Raw genomic sequence first — 24,308 nt, 5'->3', positions numbered from 1 at the left:
ATTATATTTTCTCTGTAAACACAAGACGTCCTCAAGGAATGATTCTCACTAAGGTGAGCTTGACTAACCAGCTTTTATTGTGTTACTAGTAAAAGCAAATTAACCCTAATTGCTCAATTATATGAAAGAATGTCATGACTCACTTCTAGATTCAAGGCCAAAATAGTTTAAAGGGAAATGTGTCGGTGTTGCTGATCACATGATACTGTTTGTCCTGTAAGAGATGTCAAGTTATAATAGTAATGCTGTTTTCTTGGTCTGATTGAATCTTATATATGTTTACAATAATTCAACCTCTCTGTATTTTCCCCTTCTCATCCTAGACATCATAAAGTCAGACGAGAGGCAGAAGCTTGCCAAGGAGCGGAGAGAGGAAAAGGCCAAATATCTTGGTAAGTGGAAAAAACGAGGGGTGGGAGGACAAGTCCCTTTACACAGGAAGAGAGCTCCCCCTGGTGTTGGGGTGAAAGAGGTTTTTGTTTGCAGTGGGGCTGCTGCTGGTTTGCCTCCGGGCTGCAGATGGCATGCACATGTAGCAAAGGGAGGAGAAAATGGTTGTTTGGGCTTCTGCACAAAAGTGACTGAAATGAGCAAAAGCCAAGACGCTGTTTAATCACAGACGAGCGAGCACTCTCTTTTTCTAAATGCATGCTGAAGGACGCACCAGCTGCGTTACAATATTTGCTTAATATATGTTTGTTTGCTCCCATTTGCACTAAATTTGAAGTAAATAGAGATATTCCTCACGCTGACAGAAAGCAAACGTTGATATAAAAGTGAGCACCTTTTTGCAATGTGATGAATATCTCTTCTGAATTGGCTTATTCTAAACTTCCTCCATGCAACAGCTCTTAGTCATCAAAGCACAAAAACCTTTTACATGTTAGCCCACTCTGAATGAATGCACTTTGATCAATACGTTTAAAACTTCCTCTGTGCTTTTCACTTTTGCTACTTTACAATTGACATGGCTGTACCTTTTTTATGTCGGTTGATGTTTCATCTCCGGGCCTTATTTTTTATTTAACACTCGGCTGTCACATTGGCTACAGGCTGCTTGTTCACTGCTTTGCATGATTGACAGTTGCCTCTGTCTTCTCTCTCACCCTTTACCCCTGCAGAAGAGCTCAGCGTGTTACAAGGTAAGCCACTCACCTACTGTATATACATGTGGTGGTGGTGGTGGTGGTGGTGATAACCCTTTGTGATCATTGTGTTCCATTTTGAAGTCTTGATTTAATGAATATTTGTAGTTACGACTAGAGTTGGGCAATAAACCAAAACTTATCAATCCACAGACATTATCAGTCACTGAACATTCAAGCTAGTGTTGGTCTGTTTGTCAACATCTCTTCCTATCAGAGGAATCAATTCTTAAATATGAAATAGTCACATGCATGCATTTACTGTCAGTTTTGGTTGTTGCCCAGCCATAGAGATGTTTCATTCATTTAATCCCCATGGTGTTCCTTGTTTTAAATCATAGTTTATTTTTTTCTTCATGATAGAAATTGTTTTTTCTCAGAACATCATTTGTTCAGAAATCATGTAGGCATAGACCGATCACCTAACCAATCACTTATAAGTGAATATATGCTACTAATGGTTGTGGAGCAGCAGCACTCAGATTCTCAGTTCTATATAAATGAATATATATGCCCTGAGTTTGAACTTTGTCCTTCCACATGTTGCAGCTGCAGACGCCACAGAGGTTCTTGGATTTTGTATTTAAAGATAACATGTTTGAACCACATGCCACAAAACTGCTATGATTACCGTCGTACTGGAGAAGGTGGAGGTTTAGAGACGCGTGCAGCCAGATTTATCTTGGCTGTGAAACTACATCTGAAATACTTTATTTAGCAACACAAAAACAAAAGTTATATGTAACGTATTTTTTGTTTCTGTGATACAGAAGAAAAAAATCTTTCACAGCTCACAGTAGAATCATGCAATGCCTGATCTTTATTACCTTAGAGCTGGAGAGAATTGGTCGAATAGAGTCTTCACGTCCTAAATTTTAAATATATATTGGGCACAGTTTCCTTCTCAGAGCCATGTTAACGTTTTTGTAAATAAATTTCTGCACAAAGTTTATCCTCATTTGACACTGACATCTTTAAACCATCATACCCGTACTTTTAGTAATGCCATGTTTTCGACAGCAGTAGGATTATTTTGACACACTTTGTAGTGCGGATCAGTCTAATTGGGCGATCACCGTGCATGCCAGATGGCACCGCCCTGATTTAATACTCTCAGTCAGACCTGGATAAAAGATGAGATCCTACCAAAGCTTGTGTACAACATCAGCTTAAAAGAGATCTTATCTACCATCACCAGGAGTATCACTAGTTTTAAAAGGTTCACTCTTTAAACTCCTTGCACACATCACGTCTAAGATGGTGTCTTATTTGCTCCTTGTTACATTTAGGTGACGTTTTGAAAGACTTGCATTGGGGAGTTGGCTGCGACGGCACAGAAGCTTCTCTCCCGCCTTGTCTGTGTTTTGTGGGATACTTTAAATACTTCATGTACCAGAGTTAGAGCAGCTCTGTTCATGATTATTTAATGATTATACTACAGTAGGCCTCGATGCTTCTTGTCAGCACTGATCACTGTCAGGAGAGAGACGAGGAATGCATTTTAAAACAATATAAGCATAAGATATTAAGAAATGGACAACTTTGTAGCACTTAATCACGACACAGATACATAAATGATGGCGAATGTGTGACGTCCATGGTTGGCTCTGGTTGTAACTTTTCCTCGCTAACGGTCGCTTTCCTTTTCAGACTGTTTGCTTCATCTGAGCGTCCAATTTGTTTATTCTTCTTTGGATTTTCACTTATTTTGGAAGTTGTATCTGTAGTCATCGATCTTTTCTTTATTTGTTTAGCCATCAGCACCTGTGCTGTTCAAAAAGCTTCTGCTGAATCAGTTAAATTAAGTGTCCCACAACCTTGCTTTGCTCTGAAACAGTGGCTGCAGTCTCTTTTAATTAAAGCTGTGACCCAAAGTTTTCTCTTGTAAGAAGGGAGGAAAGATTATGGATGTGGAAAACCTCATTCTTTCTCAGCGAGCCTGAGACATTGCATATGTTTGTAGTCGAAGCTGCTTCCTCCTCCCTCTGTTCCCATCACAGCCCAACGAGTGAATTATGAAGCAGTTTCCACTGCACTTAACTTACGGTGCATCTCTACAGATTTGTATCACTGGAAGGTAAAAATACGGCTTCTTTCAAATCGAGGCCACTGAGCTGTGATGAGCGGAGCTACGCACTGCAGCAGATATTCTCTCTGCCGCAAGGTGCTGGCAGGCAGCGCCTCCGTATAACTCAGCTTTCTGTTCCTCACCTCACATGAAAGCCCAACTGTGTGCCTCCCAATAAATGTTAACCCCTCTCGCCTCCAGCCTCTCTGCAATGATCCTTCACCATAATCTGAAATCCACAACCAGTTGATTTTGTTGCATCAAGTGCTTTAGCGAGCTGAGCCTCGCCTCTTTGCAGAGGCTGATTCTTCATGGAGGTTTTCCTTTGTAGTTTAAAGAAATATGGGCAGTTGTGTACACAGAGAGGCAGCTGCTAAAGGCTTCTTTACGCCCGCTTTGAATGGCTCGCGCACAAGGAGACGATTTCCATATCAAAGTGTGTCGTTTATTGAAGCTGACTTGATGCGTTTAGTGTGCCGTAAAAGTGTCACTTCAGAAGTATCGTGTCATGCACTATTCTTTAATTGAATTTAGTTTAGTAACACAAAGCACAAATGAGATGATAGGAAGATTTTAACTTTTTACTTCTGGGATATTTATTTCCAAGCTTCCAATTGGATCTGTCGAGAAATCACACAACCCGTTAAACGATAGTGGCTTTGATCACACCGCTCTTTTAAGTCGCGTACTATACCTACAGTATTCTGAAAGGACAGGGAAGACAGAGAGAGGGCTCTTTTGTCTTTTACTCTCTTGGTAAAATTGTACTCACTTGATAGTATTTGTGTCCCATTTTAGCTGCTAAAAAGTCGCAGTGGCTGGAGAAGGAGGAGAAGGCACGGCAGCTGAGGGATCAGCAGCTGGAGGAGCGCCGCAGGAAGCTCGAGGAACAGCGGATCAAGGCCGAAAAACGGAGAGCGGCCTTGGATGAGAGACAGAAACAGAAGCTGGTGAAGAATAAAGTAGGTTTTGAGGCGAACACCTGCTATATTAAAAAAAAAAAATCAGTTTGAGGTGTTTGCTGCATGGAAATCTTGATATCTGTTCCTGTATCCTTTCCAGGAACGCTATGAAGCAGCCATCCACAGGTCAACCAAGAAGACATGGGCTGAAATCCGCCAGCAAAGATGGTCCTGGGCCGGCGCGCTGAGCCAGAACTCCAGCCAGAAAGAAGGTGAGAACACTAATCCAATCTGCATACCCAAATGAGTCACTTGCGAGCACTAAAGAATCAGATAGCTATATTAGGCAGCTGATGCCTACGTTGTCCTTGCATCAGGGAGACACATGACCCTTTTACGGGCCGTAGATTTTGCCATTTATTCGTCATTATTGGCTCTACTGTTTCTGTGCCGTTAACCTCTGAAGTCCATTAGAGTGAAATAATTTACGCGTTTGTCTTCTGTTGTGTAGCTCACACTTTTCACAGCAGTCTAATGGCCTTGAAGAGTTTTCTTCTGTCTTTGAAGGGAGATTCGGCTGATATGTCAGCTGTTCTGTCAAGGATGTGCTAAGAATGATTATTGATTTATTTCCTGTTAATTTATCATTTTGTCTTAAAGTTATAATCTTGAAATTCTCTTTGGTGTCACCTATGGCCATACAGTAATTTCAGGAGCACACTTCCCAGATATCCAGACAGTGCTGCATGTGCAACGTCCACGGTTGGCTCCGGTTGTAACTCTTGATTTTCCTCGCTGACGGTCGCTTTCCTTTTTCGACGGTCTGCCTTCATCTGAGCGTCCAATTTGTTCCTTTTTCATTGGATTTTCACTTATTTTTGAAGTTGTATCTGTAGTCATCCATCTTTTCTTTGTTTGTTCAGCCATAGTAGATTACTGTTTACTCGCAACACTTACAGAGAGCGGAAAGCAGCCGCTTAGCTCACTGCTTGTGTTTGCAGATGACGCAGGCAGATGCACCTGTGGTTTTGTTTTGTTATCTTTCAGTCTGATGTGCCTTTGCTGCATCATCCGCCTCCTTAACTCACCATCCCCTCAGCTGCCACAGCTCTGTCCTAGCTGTCTGTTTGCCTCTAAAGCTTCAGGGTCATTAGCCCCTGATGATAGCCAGACTGTATTGATCGCCTAAGAGAAAATATATTCAGCTGCTTTATTGCAACAGCTGCAGTATGCAGAATTCTGTCGATAATATAAGAGTCTGCAGAGGCCACATTATATAATAGAAATGATGTTTTAACTGCTTGATGGATGCTCCTGCCTCTTTGTGCCCTCCTCCCGACTCAAAGCTTTAAATCTGAAGAGTCCCGAGTTCTATCCTATGTCATGTAATCGCTCTGCCATATGCCAGGGGAATTATTGACTCTCTAATCAATCTCTCCCTTCCTTCCGCCCTCGCCAGCCTGTCGTGTGTCAGATTAAGGAAGTAAAGAAGCGTCAACAGGCTGCAGTGGAATGGCTGAGAGTTTGTCATGTTATTTAGGAGATGCTCCAAGTACCCATCATGGCGTCTGTCAAAAGAGCACGCTGCCCGATACACCGGACATGTCTGCTTATATCAAGACATTTACATAGACACAAGTCTGCTTTAATACAGTCATGTTTTGTGAATGTTGTTTGACGACATTTTGGAAAGGAGTGTTTGTGTGCAGTGTTACACATGGTGGTTTCAAGGTTTGTCAGTTCAGGTCATCAACCTTGAAAGCAGCAGCATCTTTCATCATAAGTTTGGCTTCTTATGTTTATTCCAAACTGGCTTTTTTTCTTTGCTTGTGTTGGTAGCATTAAACAATTCCTCCTTAGTTAAGTTGATATCCTTTATGGAATTGGATTTGTTGTAAAGAAGACTATTTGCCCTTCATGTGGACATTTCTGCAGCCTCAGAAAAAAGCCTCATAGCACAAAAAAGACAATCATTTTATCCTTTTCCTTAAAGCTCCTGTAAGGAGTTTTTAGCTGGTTATGAAATGTACTGCAGGTTTTACTGATGCCTCTATAAAAGCTACAAAAGCAAACAGGATCATCAGCGACAAGATCGATTATATCTTTATAATTATTTTTAATTAAATAACCGCTGCAGGTGGGTAGGTGTCTGAAGAGGCATAACTTTGAACTGCCAAATCCTTTTTTCTATATTTTTCACAGCAAAGATCCACAGCGATTGATACGTTTGAATGTTAAAAGAAACAAGGACGAGATTTTTTTTGTTTAAAAACACTTCTTACACATGTACAGGACAAGATCAGCAAAGAGATACGAGGTATCAATTTGTTTTAATAACACAAAGCTTTAATGGAGTTGAATGGAATTAAGTTTGGTGTTGCTGTGAGAACCACAGCCTTAATTTGAAATGTATATCAATCAGCAAAAAAACGGTGCCTGGTTACTTTGCATAATGAATGAACATTGATCCCACTGTTTTTTGTGGACAAAGAAAAGTGCAGATTGAACCAGTTGACGGAGCATTAAGTAGATTGTCCTGAGACACGGGGTCACTGTTTCTGGAGAGGTGCTGATGATGAACATTTGTATTTGTATTGTACACAAAAATCTAGTTTTTATCGTCTTTGTTAACAGTTTAAGTGCAATTTAAATTATGTATTTTATTTATTTTATTATATCTCAAAACCTGTGTGAATAAAAACTCTTCCCAAAGCTAAAAAGCTGTTTTATAACATGGGTGAACTGTCCCTTTAAAAACTTTGATGCAAACAGAAACATATCAGTTGTGACAAATGTTTCCTGCCAAGAGATCCCTGTCTGTTGGTATATAAACACACACAGCACACAGGAATGTCCTTTAATCACGGCCACTCAAGTTACCAACATGTTATGGTAGTTTCCTTTCAAGTGTGTGGATGCATGTTTGTAGAGCTGTCATTGGAGCGTAACACGTGACGCCGCAGAAGTTCCTCCCCCTCTTCCTTCTCAACCGTGTGACCTGTGTGAACATCTGTGTGGCGCTCTCTTGGCTTCTTAGGCAGATGCTCTTTGTCAACGGTCAACCTGCCCAAACATGTGGACTCTGTTATAAACAAGCGACTGTCCAAGTCCTCCGCCACGCTCTGGAACTCCCCCAGCAGAAGTAAGGAAACACCTGGAATGACCCCCTCCTCCCGTTTTAAATGTGTCCATCACTCCACTGCCGCCAACACCTCCGAACCCGTCCATCATTCTCCTCTGTTTTTTATTTTTCAGTTCTTCCCCCTTTCTGATTTCAGTCCCTCTCTTGTGCTTGACGGTTGACAGCTGACCCATTTCCATCATCCAAAACCAATATATCTTATTTTTTTATACTTCAGAATCGGGGTCTGGGCTCTGTTGGACATGCTCTGCATGCTCGTGTTTTATGTACGGTGTTCATATTTGGTTTTGTTGTCTTTTACTATCCTTTGGTTGGTTCATTGTGTTGTGATGACATTTCATGTGCATCTTCAAATGCATCTTTTGTGCTCATTTTCATCACAACACACTGGATGTGGGATGTCTTTTTGATTGTCTTGATTGCTTTATTGATTGTTGATAATAGAGGGGAGTGTTGCTTAATAATCTTTCAATCAACCTTTCTTTTTTTAATGCATCTAAATTTAACCAGGTCATGGTGTCCTCCTGCAAAGGATGCGAAACTCCTGAGTTTGAAAAAAAGTTAGTGAGTGAGTCAGCGTTTTTCAGGACATAATGTATTCTGAAAACTCCCTGCAGCAGGTACTCTTCCTGTGCTGCTTGGGAGAAAAAAAAGACAGGTACCGGTAACGTCTCTATCCCTCCTGTCGCTCCCCCCCTCTGCCTCAACATGACTCCACACCCTGTCTTTGAATATTCACTGTCACATCTTCTTCACTCTGCACCTTAAAGCCAGAAAAGAAGGTGTGCCCACCAAACAGAATCCCGACGAGTCTCCGCTTTTCTTCTTCTACTCTGCTTGTAAGCTCAGGGCTGTGGTTATAAATAACTGACTCAGTGTCTAGACAAGCATTTCAAATAACTCTCTAGCTCTCTTGGGTGGTACAACTGCAGCCCAAGGTTATAGCAGACATAGTAACTGAGCTCATTCTCTTTCTCTTATAATCTCTTTGGGTGGCACTGAAGTGTCTAACTGTGATTTTGTGTATTTCATTGGGTCTTTATGGCTGTTTGTCCATGTGAGCTACAACCTGGTTCATTCTCTTTTCCCTTGGTGACAAATTTTAGACTTTTATTTTGGAAATGTCTGAAATCAGTCTTTGCAGAGTTCTCATTTGTTGCCCGAAGTTCTTCTGACCACGGTTAGGGGGGTAATAAATATAGACTTATTGAGCTGTTTCTCCTTCCTGCAGCCCGTGGCCTTGCACTGAGTCCATGGGAGAGCAGCATAGTCGACCGGCTGATGACGCCAACGCTGTCTTTCCTCGCCCGGAGCCGCAGTGCCGCCAGCGTCCTCAGCAATGGCAAAGATGGTCGTAAGTTGAGAGCAAAAAAAAAAAAAGCATCATCCGATCAACATCTGTCAGAATCATCAATAAATATGAGCTTCATGTCTACGTCGCTTTTATGCCTCAGACTCTCCTCTCTGCCCCCGTTCGGCCTCAGCCAGTCCCCTCACCTTGTGCGCCCACCAGCCCCACCACCGCTGCTCCGACCGCTGGAGAGTGACGTCCAGCACGCCGGATATCACCCAGCGCCAACACAGACGGAGCTCCACACCCGTAAGTTGGCCTGATTAGCCCGTTGGCTTTCCTCTGACAATCGAGACTTGTCAAATTCTTCAGAAAGTTACGACAGGGTTTAACTACCAACAGACGTTTTACAGTGATCCATTTTTCAGAACAAGAGCGAAGCTAAACGACCTTATAATGTGTAACAGCTGATTCTATTTCTACGAGTGGATCTACCTCTCTGTGGGAACCGATTTAAAACCTGCTCCCTGATAACACTTCCCCTTTTCCTGCACTTTATGTATACAAATCATTATGTAGTCCTCTCGCCTGTTTTATTTTAATGTAATGTCTTTTGAAATGAAGATAATTTAATTTGTTAACCTTATATTTCATGTCATCGTCATACAGATGGATAAAAACAAGAAAGAAAAGAAGGACAAGGAACGGGAGAATGAGAAGGAGAAAAGTGCCCTCAGTAAAGAGAAGGTGCTAAAGAAGAGACAGTCTCTACCCAGCATGAAACACAGACCTGATCCCAGGTAAACACACAGTTTAGACTTTATTTTCTATATTTTAACTGTCACTTTAAAATGGGTAACTTCATTTTGATTTTATTCATGATTTGTAAATTGAAAAACATTTTGCCAATACCCGTTTCTTTATGAATGCCATAATTTGCACCTGCCTGGTTAGTGATTTCATCCACCAGAACTCTAATTATTATCATAAATTGTCTATTTACACATTTAACAAAGCCTGTTAAAGACGACCACTGTTGATGTTAGTTAGCCACCATTTTCCTCACAATGATTTCACTAATTATTCAAGTAAAGAATGCAAACTGTCTGGTTCCAGCTTCTCGCATGTAAGGATTTTCTGCTTTTTTCAGTTCTGTTGATTGACATTTATTTTGTAAAAGCAACCATCAATCAAAATTCAAACATATTCAATGTACGAGTGGAAAAATATAAGCATTATTCCATATTTTGACATTGTTGTAGCTTAGTCTAACCACTCTCTTTAGTGAATTAAAAGGGGAGTACACATGTTAGCTTGAGAGTACAGCTTGCTGGTAACAACAAAGTTTTTCTAACTTCTCCACATTGCCTCTTTGTTTCCGCCATGGCATTATGGGTAATGAAGTCCTTGAAACATAACGTAAGGCATCTGGCCTCTGAATTATCTGAATTAACGCAATACTTAAAACTCACATTTACTGTTTTACATGAATTATTAACTTATTATTAACCCTTGTAAATACACCAAATAAAGTGACAACAGACATGTTATGTACAGCAGACATGTTATGTACAGTACTAAACTATTTTTTGGGAAAATAATAAAAAATATAATTATTGCATTAACACATAGTGATTATACTGTATATGCACCCAGTTACCCCAGTTACCATTTGAAAAATCTGACACAGGATAATCTGTAGGAAATTTGTACAGACTAAAACCAGACTGTAAACAAGGTTCACCTCACATCCCCCTGACCTGTTTATGATCTACGCTGGGTTAGCGAGGACGACCATGTTTACGTCTGCTTTATAATGGCCGTATATGTCATGCTCTGATTGAGTGAAGGATCTCTCTCATCCCTAGGCCACTGAAATAAATGACATTCCATGACATTAAGGAACAGGAAAAAAACAAGCTTTTTGACTCTCCAAAAACGCAACAGAGAGCTCGGCAGAGCTGTCAGTGCCAGAGGGCCTCTTCAGCATAATGGATGTTTTTCCTCCAAGTGTTGCATTGCCTGTAAACAGCTGACCGATAATGCACTTTAAAGATGATGCAATGTTTGAGTGCTTTGTCTGCTGTGAAGCTATTGGCTCAAGTCTTTTTAAACAAACATTTGAGCCCAGGTCTAAAATAACAAAGTGGTATATAAAAGAGTCACTGCTGACATAGTGTTCTTCAGTCTTATATTTTAACCCTGTGTTTTTCTGTATTCCAGCCCCAGTCCTTTATCAAGACAACGGCCGTCATCGCCAGCCACGCCTAAGGGCAGAACTGCGTCCCCGAGCCCTGCTGCCTCCCCGAAGCCTCCATCGACACGTGGAAGCCCGTCGACCCCGAAAAGTCGGCCCAAAAGAGCCAGGACCCCTGCAAGGATAGACCACCGCACATCCTCCCCTGTCCCTCTCGAAAGAGTGAAGGAGTCCCGCAGGCCTTCAACCCCCGAAGAGAGAAGAGGTAACAGTTTAGATAATGATCACTCATGCACTGAGTAATATAATTTTTAAGACCACTGCACAGTAATCTGCTTTTTGTCTCAACTTCTGATCTCCACTGTGGGATAAACTGTCCTATTTGGCCGGTGCTGTGATTCAGTGGTAGTTTTCGGCTGAGTCATACTGTATTATGTTTTTCTATTATGAGAACTCTTCACTGTCTGGCTTGCTCTCTTCCTGTGACTGGCCAGACAAAAGGATCTAATGGAAAAAGTGAACAAGCCTCTGGAAAATCTGTGTCTCTTTCAAGAAGCCAATAGGCAGAGATTACATCAAGCCTAATTAGCCATGAAAACACAGCGAATGTATTTAGTGAGCCACACACAGCTCCATGGCCTGCGTCTTGTCACACTCAGCTCCAAGAGGCTGCACTAATCAGCCTTAATTATGTAATCACTGACTTTTTAGGCTGAAGCTACGGCTGTTTACAATTTCCTGCTGCTGATGGCAGAATGTTTCAGAGTGCATGTGGAGAGAAAAGGCTGCTGTTGAACGTTTTATTAATAATCATTGACTTTAAAAGTCATTACTCAGACACGCAGCACAGGATCTGTGTGTTCTCGACTTTAACAGCTGTTTCCCATGCTTTAGGTTCTCCCCTGGTTCCTGCCGTCTCAGTATCCTCAGCTGCCGCCTCCACCCATAGGTCGAGCACGCCAGTTAGCACAGCAGCTTCCCCTTCACCTGAGCCGGTCCATTCAGCATCACCTGCACCCTCTCCATCATCTAAGCCCATGGCAGGCACTAATGACCCGGAGGAGGCGGGTCGCATCCTGGCAGAGAGACGCAAGCAGGCAAGAGAGCAGAGGGAGAGGGAGGAGCAGGAGCGACGCGAACAGGAGGAGAAGGAGAGGTCAGTGGGTTTCTAATACGCCTCATTGCACAATCAGAGAGGCACAGTTATTCACAAGCTGTGATCCCACTCAGAAAAAGAAGCTATAGCTTGTATAAAAACCAAACCTGTCAGCTGTGTCATTTATTGAACTGAAGGTCATAAAGAAGGGAGCACAAGAGCCATCATTTTAATGCTTATTTACAACCTCAGGCTTATATGTAACATTTGAATTAAAGGGCCAGTTCGCCGATTTTCAACCTCAGTTCTGTCATGCTGTTATGGGGAGCTAATGCCTTGATGGTAGAAAACAAACACAATTTGGCTCTGTGCCTTTGGAGGACGCTATCTGCTTCTCCAATGGACCTCAAAAACCTCCGCCAGACTACAGAGGCCAGGATGCTCGCTAAACTACACTTCCTCAATCTAGGACGCCCGCCTCTGATGTCTCGTTCAAAATCGTCAGGTTTGAAATGTCGCTACAGACCTGAAGATTTTTTAGATGATCCATCGGTGTATTCTCGTTGTATTTCGGATTCTGTACCGCTTTGAGCAATTGCCTACAGCGAAAACGGTAGTATTTCACTCCAGTGTCTCTCGTTATGCCGTTTCTTTCAGAGGGAGGGGCGCAATGCACGCTGGGTGTTGTAGGAATGTAGAATGGCCAAAACCACGAGCTGTTTCGTCACAGCTATGGTGCCAATTTCAAATATTATTGCTTCTATCGATTGCAGAGAACACCAGCTCTGGCTGACAGTGGCTTTTTCCAGGGGCGAACTGCTCCTTTAATGCAAAAGTATTACAGAACAGTAAAATGTCTTTTCATAAGTGTGCCTTTATTCATGAAATGTCATGGTGAAATATACGCAGTAGAATATGCTGGGTTTGCTTATTTTATGCTGCTAAACTTCGCTGACGACATTTAGGTATTTCCTGAGTAATAAATGGAACATCATCCATTAAACTAAACAGGATGACTGCATGCATCATTACAGATGTGTCTGAATGAGACCTCACTCGTCACTGGCTGTGATGTGTGTAAGCATTCAGAATTTGATAGCCTGTTGACTGATTGTTACCACAGCATGTCACTATTTACAGCTTGGGAATTTATGTGCTCTCTCGTTGACACTCATACTTCCAATTGTTTCCATTCGCTTAAATACTTTCTTGTTGTTTCTGCCTCAATGTCAACTCAGCAGAGATCGTTCAACTATCGTATTACTATCATAAAAAAGGGAATGGAATGTCAACAGACTGTTTGCAATGTTCAAAGAGTTTGGCACATGATTTTGTAGAGAATACATATCCTCAGAACTATGCCTGCACTTTGTAGGATCCTGAGAGAGGAGCGGATAGCGAGGGAGGCGGAAGAGAGGCGAGTCCGGGAGGAAGAGGCCCGAGCCATGGCTGAGGAGCAGCGGAAGAGAGACGAAGCCCAGCGCCTGCAGGAGGAGAAGGAAGCCGAGGAGAGGGCCAAAGCGGAGCAGGAGGAGAACCTACGCCTGCAGAAACAGGTATGCTGACTTTCATGTTCAGCGTGCAGGGGAAGCAAGTAAAAAGGAAGCTGTAAGCAAGGTTGGGTGTTAATGAGGTTCAGTGGTCACCTGATCGTCGGATAAGGGCATAGGCGGCGATAGCACGGAGATTGCCGAGCAACCGCTGGCGCCAAACTCTACCAGGGTTTCCCACACATGCTCGGGCCCTAAAGCACCCACGAGATCAGCGCCTTTGGTCGTAGTATAGGCTATTTCACGACACATTTCCGCCCTCCGCGATTGATTAGGGCACTGGGCAATCTCCCCTCGCTCTAGCCCCTCCCCACATGTTTGTTCTGATATTGTGGGGAGGCTTCACCTAGCCTACTGAAAGTCACACATGCTCTGCAGACTTGAAATAGAGAGAGACGTACGACTGCTTAAGGCTGACCCAATTTGCGTTAAAGCCATCGGCAGAAACATGAATCGGCGCCTGTGGATAAAGGTGAAAGGAACTCATAAAACCCTAAGTCTTTTTACTGCAGCTAAAAGTGCCCCAATTCTTTTTTTTCTTTTTTTAATCAGCGTGAACAGCAAAAAGTTGCATGATGTCGCATTTTTTTAAATTCGGAACTAGGCTATTTGAATATGTGGTACTAAATCAGAATCCAAAACAGGCGACCTGCATGCGACTTGTATTCGAACACTAGAATTGGTCCGCGTTGTCTTGGTAATACGCACATTTCCAGGAGTGATTCTAAAAAAGAAGAAGACTGTAGAGGACAACGACCCACAGCAGTGGAGAGACGGCGAAATAGCAGATTTAAGATTTGCTATTTCAGGAGGTGCTTCCATCAATCAAAACTAGAAGGCTCATACCGGAGAAATTTGCCGCTCGTCTGTTTCGCCCGCCTCTGATGAAGATGTCGCTTACTTGCACAAAAGTTTCTGCACATCCAAAGTCCCAATGCCCGAGAGCCATCCATGTTTTACAGTGACCCCAAAAAGAATCTAAATTGAGCATGAAGGCCTGCAGTGTGGATGCAGCTTTAATCTGTCGCAGTGAAAAGCCCCATAAAGCAGCAGTGTGATCGTCATTGCTGCCTTTTGTGCAAAGGTCAAGACACATGTTCACTCACTGCAGCCACACATCATCCCCAGGCACCACAAACTGAAGCAAACAATCTGTTTGTGGCATCTTTTTAATGTTACTAGTTTACTTTAGCTCAGCTGCTCACACTGACCTTTGTAATAACAGGCTTGTTCAAGAGCGAAATGCAGTATTTTCTACATCAGTGGATGATGCTGTCCACTGGAAAATATTAATCAAAATTGGCGTTGCCCTATTTTTTACCCTTTTTCCATTATTGTAAATTGAAAAATGAGGGAATAATTGACTCGTTCTGTGTTGGTGGATGTTGCCGGAGATAATGATGCCTGATTAGTAGAAACCAATTAAAACAGGAAATGCAGCCAGTCATTACAGCGTTTGTTTATCCTGTAAATCTGCACCATGATGAGCCCTGGCACCGTCTTATCTCTGTGCATCCAGCTCTTGCACTTTGCCACCCCCCTGTGGTCTTTCACAGAATTGGCACTGTGGTTGCATATGATCCAGTGCAACTACGCAAAGGCATAATTAAGCAAGTATTGTATTTCGCTTTGAGTGGTCCTCGCGAGGCTGTAAATTTTCAAAATAGATCCTTTTGGCTCTAAAAAAAAACCCATCTTCCTTTTGTGGCTGTAAACAATAATTGCACGGAGCGACCACGCCCTTGTTACGTGAAAGGCATGTTATTTTTGGCTGAGTATTTTTTCCCCCCTCTTTCTGCTGGCATTAAAGTTGTGGTTGGATTCTCGCCTGTGTGTGTTTTTCAGAAAGAGGAGGCTGAGGCTAAAGCTCGGGAGGAGGCGGAGAAGCAGCGTCTGGAGAGGGAGAAACACTTCCAGAAGGAGGAGCAGGAGAGGCTGGAGAGGAAAAGGGTAGGGCAACACATCTGTCCTCCCATCATTGTTTCCTTCGGCCAGGTTTTAAAGGCACCTTTTTCAAACCTCATTCTTTTTTAATAGACCTTGCCTGGGTATTTTAGGAATAAAAATGTCCGACAGTCCCAGGTCTGCCCTCAGCATACATCAGCAAAACTAAATCTACATTCATTTCACAATAAGCTCCCCTTGCTCAATGGATGTATCATATTCTGGGCTACATTAATCTGTGGTCTGCCGCCCGACATGACAAAAGCAGGCTTGAAAGTTGACTCCTCAAAACCAGGATGAATGATGTTTTTGGCTTATCCAGGATTGGCCGTCTGCATGCCATGATTTAATAGGGCTTAGACTGTGTGCGAGCATGGAGCTATATATAAACAGTAATAATAGAGGCCTTGCTGTGCCAATCATCTGTGTGTTGATGTGTGCGTGTGTTCTGTGACTGTGACCATCTACTCTAGTAAACCACCCACATCTGCCTCTGTGTTCTAGCTGAGCCTTTCTTTCCCTCTCTCTTCATCTTAGCTCTTAGGCTCTTATCTAGGTGCACCAGGCCTGGTTCAGGCAGCCCGAGCCCGGCTCTGTGCTGGAATCAGCCCCCGGGAACAGCATGTCCTCTGCCCCAAACACAACAGGCTGTCACAGACTGAATTACTTCTACCGAAACTGACTTGTAAACTCTTCAAGAGGTGTCTGTGGCCAGAAGGAACACTGTTAAATCCATCCTGATGGGCAACAAAGCAACATGTTAGACGAACAAGAATCTGTAGTCCTGAGGCGGAAGTTTAGCAGACAAACTAGATACCAAAGCCATGAGTGTGAAAGCTGTCCATGAATAATCTTGGATCTTATAAATGCTTTTATGAGTGGCAGCTGCACTGATGGCCTTCCTGTCTCTGGTTAGCAGTGTCCTCAGATGAAGGTCGTCATCGCCTGTGCATACAAAGTAGCTTCACATCAGTTTTGTGTTTTAGCACCGCACAGGCGTATCGCCTAGCTCACTGTTCATTGTTCGGCCATCCTACGCTGGTGTTCCAGCTGAATACACTCATCACTATTGACACAGCCCTCCACCTGGAAGCACGAGGGCCTCAGTTTGACCTGGTACATTAATAGCCTTGGATACAAGAGACAGGGAGACCCCTTTTCACCGGTGTAGAGAGGGAATGAACAGTGAAATGTGAAATCAGAGTCTGCGAGGTGTGTGGGCTCAGTCGAACCCACTGTGCATAACCCTAATCTAATTTCCAACTAAGTTAAGTAACACTAGTTAGTAGTACAGGCCGTATTAATAAGTTAAATTTCTGAATGTTATGAGAACTGAAACATTTGTTTCTGATCTTTATAAACACATCTGACCTGATCCTGTACTGTGTTGAAGTGGAAAATCTACGAACAAACACTAAACAAGTTCAGTTATTGGCATTTCCTTTCTCTTATTCCTTTCTTTCTTTCTTTTCTCAGCGTCTGGATGAGATCATGAAGCGGACACGCAAGACAGATGGAGGCGACAAGGTACATTTGCTGTTCAGTTTTAACTAGAGCAACGAGACAAATCTGAACCTGCCAACAAAAGTGACTTAAATTATCTCCCGTCTTCACAGAAGGAGACCAAGTCCTCCCCGCCCACGAACGGCAATGACAAAGAGGCAGAGAGCAGCAAAGGTAAGCAGAACATCAGCCTGAACTCGTCTGTCATTTGATGGAGGAAAGTCATTACCAGCTACAAGCCTTTAATCTGCAGGGATCCTGTAGGGTAATAGTCTTAATTGGTCTCCCATTTACGTGTCTGGGTACACACTGCAAGATAATCGGGCCGATTTTGTGCGCGATTCCCGCCCAGATTTTTTGATGGTTCTAAAGATTATCTCTCCAGATGTTCCTGTGGTGAGCGCTATGTTAAGAGTGATTTTACTTCCCCCGATCTGTTCGGAAGGCCGTCGTGGCCGCACAGATTTCAAATCCTAAAACATGTTAAACATTTACGATCTGTTACCCTGTGTGGGGGGAACCCCGATGACAGCTGAGCATGCAGTCTGTGCATTGTCACATGGAGCGAAACAGCAGCCAATGGGGAAGCAAGCTGACTGAAGAAGGAAGCACAACAACCGCAGCCATGGCGACAAAAGCAAACGGGGAGCATAAAGTACAGCCATTATCGACAGTTTCTTCTTTTTTTCAGTAAAAAGTCCAAAAACTATCGTCGCCAAATCTTCCTGCCCGTCGTCCGCCATGTTTGTTTACTCTAAAGTCTCGTTTAACCGCGAGAGTTTTGCGAGATTCACAGTTTTGAGAGTCGGACTCTGGTTGTTGGCGAATGTGGTGTGCTGTTTTGGCGTAATCGCTGCTCTCCACACACTATAGGAGCTAAACTGTTAAATCTATGATTGTATATTGTCATGTGTGAGCTCTCTTAAATCCTTTAGTGTGGGCCAGGCATAAGACTTGAATAAAAGCTTGCACTGCTTCAATTAGCAACTTGAACGACATGTTAGACAGTGACTCATGTTGTTGCAGATGAACTGATTTTAATTATTAAACCTTCAGGCTGATAATGTGATGGTCCATAACTGGCCCATCTCTCCTCTTCTTATGTAACGTCTTCCATATGTGAGATTAAACAGTCACAGGTATTTGTTGCACTTTTTTTTCATTTCCCCCTGAGTCAGCCTCCCTTTGGAGGATTTTGTATGAAGGGTTATTAGATTATATATCTCCGCCTCACATCCTGTACAGCTGCAGTTTGACTACTTCTCAGTAGAATAGGACCCATGTGTGCTTGCCTGTTGTCCAAGCTCTGGGACTTAGAGAGGAAGAGCCTGCAGCCTTTATCAGACATTAACTGTTGACACAGTAATAATATAAAAGCACTTGTGTTATTATAAAGGCCTTACACATATCCTCTCTCTCCACAACTTCTAAATATGGAAAAATATTCTTAACACAATTGTTTAAAAAAAAAAAAGCATCAAACTTGCTGACGCTCTTTGTCTAAGCTTCCACGTCATATACAATAGATGAGTGAGACGAAGGGGATCAATGTGGTCGGGGAGATTTGCTGTTCGAGGCCAAGTTCCCCAACGCAGGCAAACATAAGCCAGCCGCTGATGTGGTCGGAGGTCTGGCAGGCGTGCGTTCATTGTAAGCGGGTGCGTAGAGATCTGTTTCAACCACAGCCATGTCCTCAGCAGAGCCGAGTGACGGGGGGACTACACAGGAAGGATGCCCCAGGAGAATGTGGCCTCCTGTTCCCGTCACAAAAAAATAGCATGACATGGTTGATCATTAATGGGGTCACCCTTTATGATGTTGATAGCGTACGATGATCATGTTGCTGTGATTGTTTTACGCTGGATTAATGGTTGTTTCTCTTTGTCTCCTCTAGCATCTGCTGAATATCAGCCAAAGCCAGAGGCCAACCTGCCCAATCACAAGACGGAAAATGGACAGACTAATGGCAAAGAAAGGTAAAACTATTGCTCCCTTTTAAGTTGATGTGAAACTTTCTTTGTGCTCGTGTTGATGCAAAACTTGTGTGGCAGAAATAACAAGTCAATTGTTGAACTGAAAGCTAAACGAGAACACGGCGAGCCAAACAATCGAACAACTGAAATACTGTGAGAAAGATTTTGTTTCCTGAAATGTTTACGTTCTGAATTTGAAGATTCTTCATGGGGTAGATTGAAAAAAAACCTTCTGTAATTGGGCAACACTGGGATGACTCATGTTTTGTATGACTCACTCCGTCCTACCGAACGTAACTACAACCATATTCTGCTTTGTGTTTCCCCTCTCCAGCAGCCCCTCAGTCCCAGTGGTCAACGGGGTCCAGCCAATAAGACATGAGAACGGACTATCCACTAGAGGAGACACTGCCCACTTTGGGGATATCATCCATCTTGCAAATCATGGCAACACAACCAACGGAGCGCGGGATAACTCTGAGAGCAGCATGGACACCGAGCCGATCCTTACGTTCGATAGTGAGGATTCATTCATGAAAAAGACCGGCCCCCTGAAGCCTCAGCATGTTGCAGGTACACAGTTACAGACTGCTTTACAAAACACAAGACGTGATGTTGAAGACTTGAGACCAAGACTCCATTATCCAGAAGTAAAAAAAAAAAAATGAACAACATTCCAAGAAACTTAGCTTAGCATAAAGACTGGAAGGAGTGGAAAACAGCTCAGCTGCCAGCACTTAAAGCTTACTCATTTATAACTTGTTTGTTAATCCATACAAAAACAGAAGTGTATCTATCCTTCACATGTTAAAGACCCCCTCCAGTGAACATCAAGTGTTTAACCTTGTAAACATCTCCGTGTTCTTCATGTGCTACAAGACATATCAGGAACAACATAAGCAGTCATCTCCATGGCTGGGCCTGTCTGCTTTTAAACTGCAGCGTACCAAGGACAGGCTGAACAACACGTTTTCAGATTGGCAGGTTTGAGACGTCACAAACCTAAGGAGCCAATCCCGTTAATGGACGGGGTGACGCTATGCATATCATTATGGCAACCATGTGTTAGCGTTACGACTACTAATTACTACATTTCGAGCTAGCTAAGTTTCAACAAGTCGCCACTAAACGATGGCAGAGACGTGTTTTGTTTTCATGACGGATGGGGCGGTTGGAAATGTGCATAGTGGGCGGGGCTTATGCAGATTCAGGAATTTTTAATGAGGGAGAAGGAGGAGATGCCTTGGGAGGATTTTTACAAAAACATATCAGACACAATTTATCATTCCAAGGAGAGGATTTAATATGACCATGACTGGGCTGCTCTTTAACTGTAACATTTAAAAGGGAAATTGATTTGAAAATTCAAAGCCAACCAGTGCAGAAAATAAATTATAGGTTGTCTCTTGTTTTAGTTAAAAATCTAGTGTCAGCTTTTTGGATGAACTACAGGGACATTTACTTTTAACTGAGCTGTAAATAAAGTTCAGTTAGTGGTCTCAGAGGAGATTAAGACATGGAAACGTTGGTTTGGCTTAAAGGGTTTAATTCTGCCTAAGGTCCAAAGGTTGAGGCAACTCTAGATAAGTCTTTGTTGATCCCTGGAGGGAGAATTTCATGGAAACATCTTTAGATGCTTATAAAAGAAAGATTAAAATAACAGATAACACCAGACTAAAGACAACATCCTGAAGAAAATAAAAGAACGATTAAAACAGATATTATTTATGTTTTTGTATTAAATGGTATTGCCATAATAACATAGTGCATGCTGGTACTTGATTAGTGTAAGACAGGAGACATCCAGCAATAATAATTCAAACAGAAACACCTTATAATTTAGCAAAATCCAACTTTTATGACGGACCAGATGTGCCATTGTAAACATGTGCTCCTCCAGGATCTGGTTAAGCAAAGAGCACCAATATTCCAGCTCCATTTTTTTCCTCATCTGTCCCTCGTAAAAAATCAGCAAACTGAGCCATGGTTAGTTTGTGACAAGCTTGTGAGCTTATTTGTACTGAGCCTGATTTACACTCATCCAAGTTCACATTACCCAATAAAGACTGCAGCACAAGAGACCATCGTAAGTGCTGCTGCCGATGGCAGACACCAACCACGAGCCTGAACTTGCACTTCACCTAATGCGCAGGTCATCTCTTCCTGAGAGAGGATGGTGTGGAGGGTGAGGAGACTCCACTTACACCTACGGAGTTGTAGAGCCGGGATCTGGAAGAAATCGTGTAGGGAAGGGGTGAAGAGGAGCAGGGTATCTTTATACTGATGACAGCTTTTACTCAGCAGCTCTCTGACAGGGGCCTGTGAGGAATCCCCAGTATGGCCGAGGTGATGAGGAGACCCTATCCACAAGTGTGGCGCTGCCAGGGGTTAGAAACAGGACCTCACGCAATTAAGCACCAGATCACCCCTCACTCAACCCGCACTCTGCAGCAACGTCAGCAGCACCCTACTCTCCCCTTCCTGCGAGATCTTAACCTTCACCCGATAGCCAGCAGTCGTAAATATTACAGAAAGCAAACAGCCTTTCACGTTTTTATCGCATTTTAATTAATACTCTACTTCGTTCTTCCAACACCTCGAGCTTTTAACTCCCAGATATAAAAAGTCAACATTCTCTCTTCTCGTTTTCACTCTTGTAAATGTCGATACATGAGACACCTTTTACCAGGCAGGATATTTATGAAGAGGGCTGCAATCGGGAGGATTGATATGTGAGACTAATTGAATGTTATAATGTAACTTCAGAGGACGGAGGCATTCTTCCAGGGTTTATTTGAATGTTAATACTTTTTTAGAGTAGGCACACGTGGCATAGTCAGTCAGATTATTTGGCATTACGACAATTACAAACCTGTTTCACATGTTGGCTGCATCTGGCTGAAACACGGTTTTTATTTGAGTTAAGGTATTTTCAATATCCTCTCGTTCAAACAACAGTAAAGGTTTATGGGCTCTCGATGCTGCGATTTCTTGTGTTTCGTACTGTCACCAGGTTAAAGGAGAAATTCTCCCTGGAAAAAGCCACCCTCAGTCAAAGCTGGTGTTCTCTGTAATCCATAGAAGCAATAATATTTGCAATTGGCGCCATAGCTGTGGAGAAAGTTGTACAAACAGCTCGTGGTTTCGCCTATTCTACATTCCTACAACACCCAGCGTGCATTGTGCCACTCCCTCTGAAAGGAACGGCCCAGTGAGAGATGCTGGAATTAAATACTACCGTTTCGCTGCAGGCAATGGCTCGGAGTGGTACAGAATCTGAAAATATACCAGTGGATCGTCTAAAAAAATCTTCAGGTCTGCAGTCTACATTTCAAATCTGACGATTTTGAAAGAGACATCGGAGGCAGGCGTCATAGATTGAGGAAAAGTAGGGTAGCAAGCTCCCATGGCAGTGTCCATTGGAGAAGTGGATAGCGTCCTCTAAAGGCACAGAGCAAAATTGCTTTTTTAATGGCGTTAGCTCCCCGTAATAGCATGATCGGACTGAGGTTGAAAATCGGCGAACTGGCCCTTTAAAGATTCTCAGATCAAAGAGGTTGACCCTGTTTTGGCTACGAACTTCATTTTGTCTGTAAGCATGTGTTGATGAATATCAATGGTTGCTGACCTTTAACCCTTTGCTCTCCCTCACAGAGGTCCTGTGACATGTTCCAGTGTTGAAGTGATCGTCGCTTGAGGTCACGACCTTTCCCAGCCCTGCCAAACGCTCGCATGGGGACTCCGGTGACCTGTGCCAATCAACACCCTTTTTTTTCCCTCAGCCCCTGAAAGCAAACGTGCTTCCCTCTGAGGGCTGCAGAAGATGACACCCAAGCATCAGGACAGAAGCAAGAAGACAACACAGGATGGAAGGTGTTCCCACCTACGAGACAGGTGCATCAAAATGTGTAAAAATCTATAAAACACACCCACGCACCTCAATAACCGACGGTATCATCCTTTGTACATTACAGTCCAGCTGAGTAATTATTACGATAAGCTGAAGTGTTTGTTTTACTTTATTCTTTAGTTATTTAACTGAAAGAGAAATATAAAAAGACTGGGTACATTTTTGTGAATAATGTAAATTAACTTTGTGATGGAGAGAGGAGCGGCGGGCCTACACTTGTATGAAAGGGAGTCATTTTATGCTACTCTGCTCTGAGTAGAAAACCAGGTTTTATACTTCCTGGTTTGTATAAAGCTACCTGTAACAGTTTTTGTAAACTGAGAAATCTGGAAAGAGATTTAAAAATGTAAGTTCACATGCAGCAGCTTCTTACTGTGTGTACTGTCTGTTCAAACCTCAGCTTTGATTGATTGTATGCAGAACTGGATGTAAAAAATAAGCGTGCACCCTCGACGATAAAGAAACCAGGAAACATTGAAGGTCAAATCCCTAAAAGCAGACGTACTCCACTGTGTAACAGTTGTTTTTATTTCACATGTGCGAGCATGACACTGTTTTCTCTCATTTGCATTGAGATTCCATGGACTCATATGTGTTTGAAATGCTGGTGCGTGTATATGCTATAATTATTTTGATGTGCGTTACAAGGTCAGTGGGAGTATCTAAAGTCTTATTAAAGACAAGCTGTCCAGTCTCTGGTCTCTGCTTCTATTTTCTCTTGAAAAACTGGATCTGATGAAATGAGGGGATTTTGTGGGAAGAGGGGAAAAGGATGCAGATGTTAAATCTTATAAAACATTGCCAGTTCATTCATCTAAAACAGACGTAGAAATTGCTAATGTTACTAATTTGACAGTTTTGGTATATTTTGTTTTTTAGTTTGCCTTGTTTACTCTTGAAGCTCAACAATAGTTTGACTTTCGAGGGGAAGAACCCACTCCCACTGAGAGTCGTGAAAGACAGGCTGCACGCTCACCGCAGGAAAACAGATTTAGAGATGGTACCAGAGCGCAGTTGATATACAAGGCATTCGACTTGGCTCAGCTGTCCATTTCAGTTTGGGTCTCCTTTTACAAAATCCCCACAGGGGGTACATGCCGCTCTATCTGCAGCCCCTCCTTTCAGTATAGTTTGGTGGCCAGTGGGAGTCCTGGCACACACTGTTTCCAACCACCAAGGCAGCTGAAGTGTACTGAAAACACAATTTATGTCCCACGAAGGTATGCCTCACTGATCATCGTGTAGGACTGATGTGATGTAAATGACTTATAGCTGCTTGTAGTGGAGCCCAGTAGTATGAGGGAGTGCAGTTTGTTAACTTGAACCTGTGATGCACGGATGGCCTTCTTACCTCCCAGCGGGCTTCATATTATTTCATCACCATGCAATGGAAAGCTCTTAGCAATGCATGCAGAGCCTTTTTTAACTAAGTGTCTTGTAGAGGAATGTTTCACCAAAATGAAACCCAAAGAAGGACAAGATTTGTCATGAAGGAGACCCAACATGCATGTGACCAAGATTTAAAGTAAGTGAGAACTGTCTTTTTAAAGCTGTTAACATGATTTCAATGCCATTATTACTATAAAT

At 42.8% G+C, this 24,308-nt stretch overlaps 1 protein-coding gene across 6 annotated transcripts in view; it reads left to right on the top strand.

Moving 5' to 3' along the window:
* map7d1a (MAP7 domain containing 1a) overlaps nt 1-23,415 on the top strand; it is a 44,409-nt gene extending 20,994 nt beyond the window's left edge. Inside the window, exons 3-19 of one of the 6 annotated variants that reach the window (XM_069656541.1) lie at nt 324-392; nt 1,122-1,142; nt 4,012-4,175; nt 4,276-4,387; nt 7,153-7,257; nt 8,489-8,611; nt 8,742-8,857; nt 9,218-9,348; nt 10,772-11,010; nt 11,640-11,901; nt 13,217-13,397; nt 15,237-15,341; nt 16,812-16,862; nt 16,952-17,012; nt 18,733-18,814; nt 19,146-19,384; nt 22,466-23,415. In XM_069656541.1, the coding sequence (XP_069512642.1) occupies nt 324-392; nt 1,122-1,142; nt 4,012-4,175; nt 4,276-4,387; nt 7,153-7,257; nt 8,489-8,611; nt 8,742-8,857; nt 9,218-9,348; nt 10,772-11,010; nt 11,640-11,901; nt 13,217-13,397; nt 15,237-15,341; nt 16,812-16,862; nt 16,952-17,012; nt 18,733-18,814; nt 19,146-19,384; nt 22,466-22,476 (2,072 nt within the window). In that variant the 3' untranslated portion in view covers nt 22,477-23,415. Of the gene's footprint in view, nt 1-323; nt 393-1,121; nt 1,143-4,011; nt 4,176-4,275; nt 4,388-7,152; nt 7,258-8,488; nt 8,612-8,711; nt 8,858-9,217; nt 9,349-10,771; nt 11,011-11,639; nt 11,902-13,216; nt 13,398-15,236; nt 15,342-16,811; nt 16,863-16,951; nt 17,013-18,732; nt 18,815-19,145; nt 19,385-22,465 lie in introns of all 6 variants that reach the window. The other 5 variants (XM_069656539.1, XM_069656538.1, XM_069656540.1 and 2 more) reach the window with 5 other exon arrangements.
* Nucleotides 23,416-24,308: the final 893 nt, after the last annotated feature.

This window comes from Semicossyphus pulcher, unplaced genomic scaffold (assembly GCF_022749685.1).
Source record: "Semicossyphus pulcher isolate SPU_LCO1_2020_fin unplaced genomic scaffold, fSemPul1.0.p SCAF_9, whole genome shotgun sequence".
NCBI classification, from domain to species: Eukaryota; Metazoa; Chordata; class Actinopteri; order Labriformes; family Labridae; genus Semicossyphus; species Semicossyphus pulcher.
Note: the sequence above shows the minus strand (reverse complement) of the source record. Positions and strands in the feature narration are given on the sequence as shown.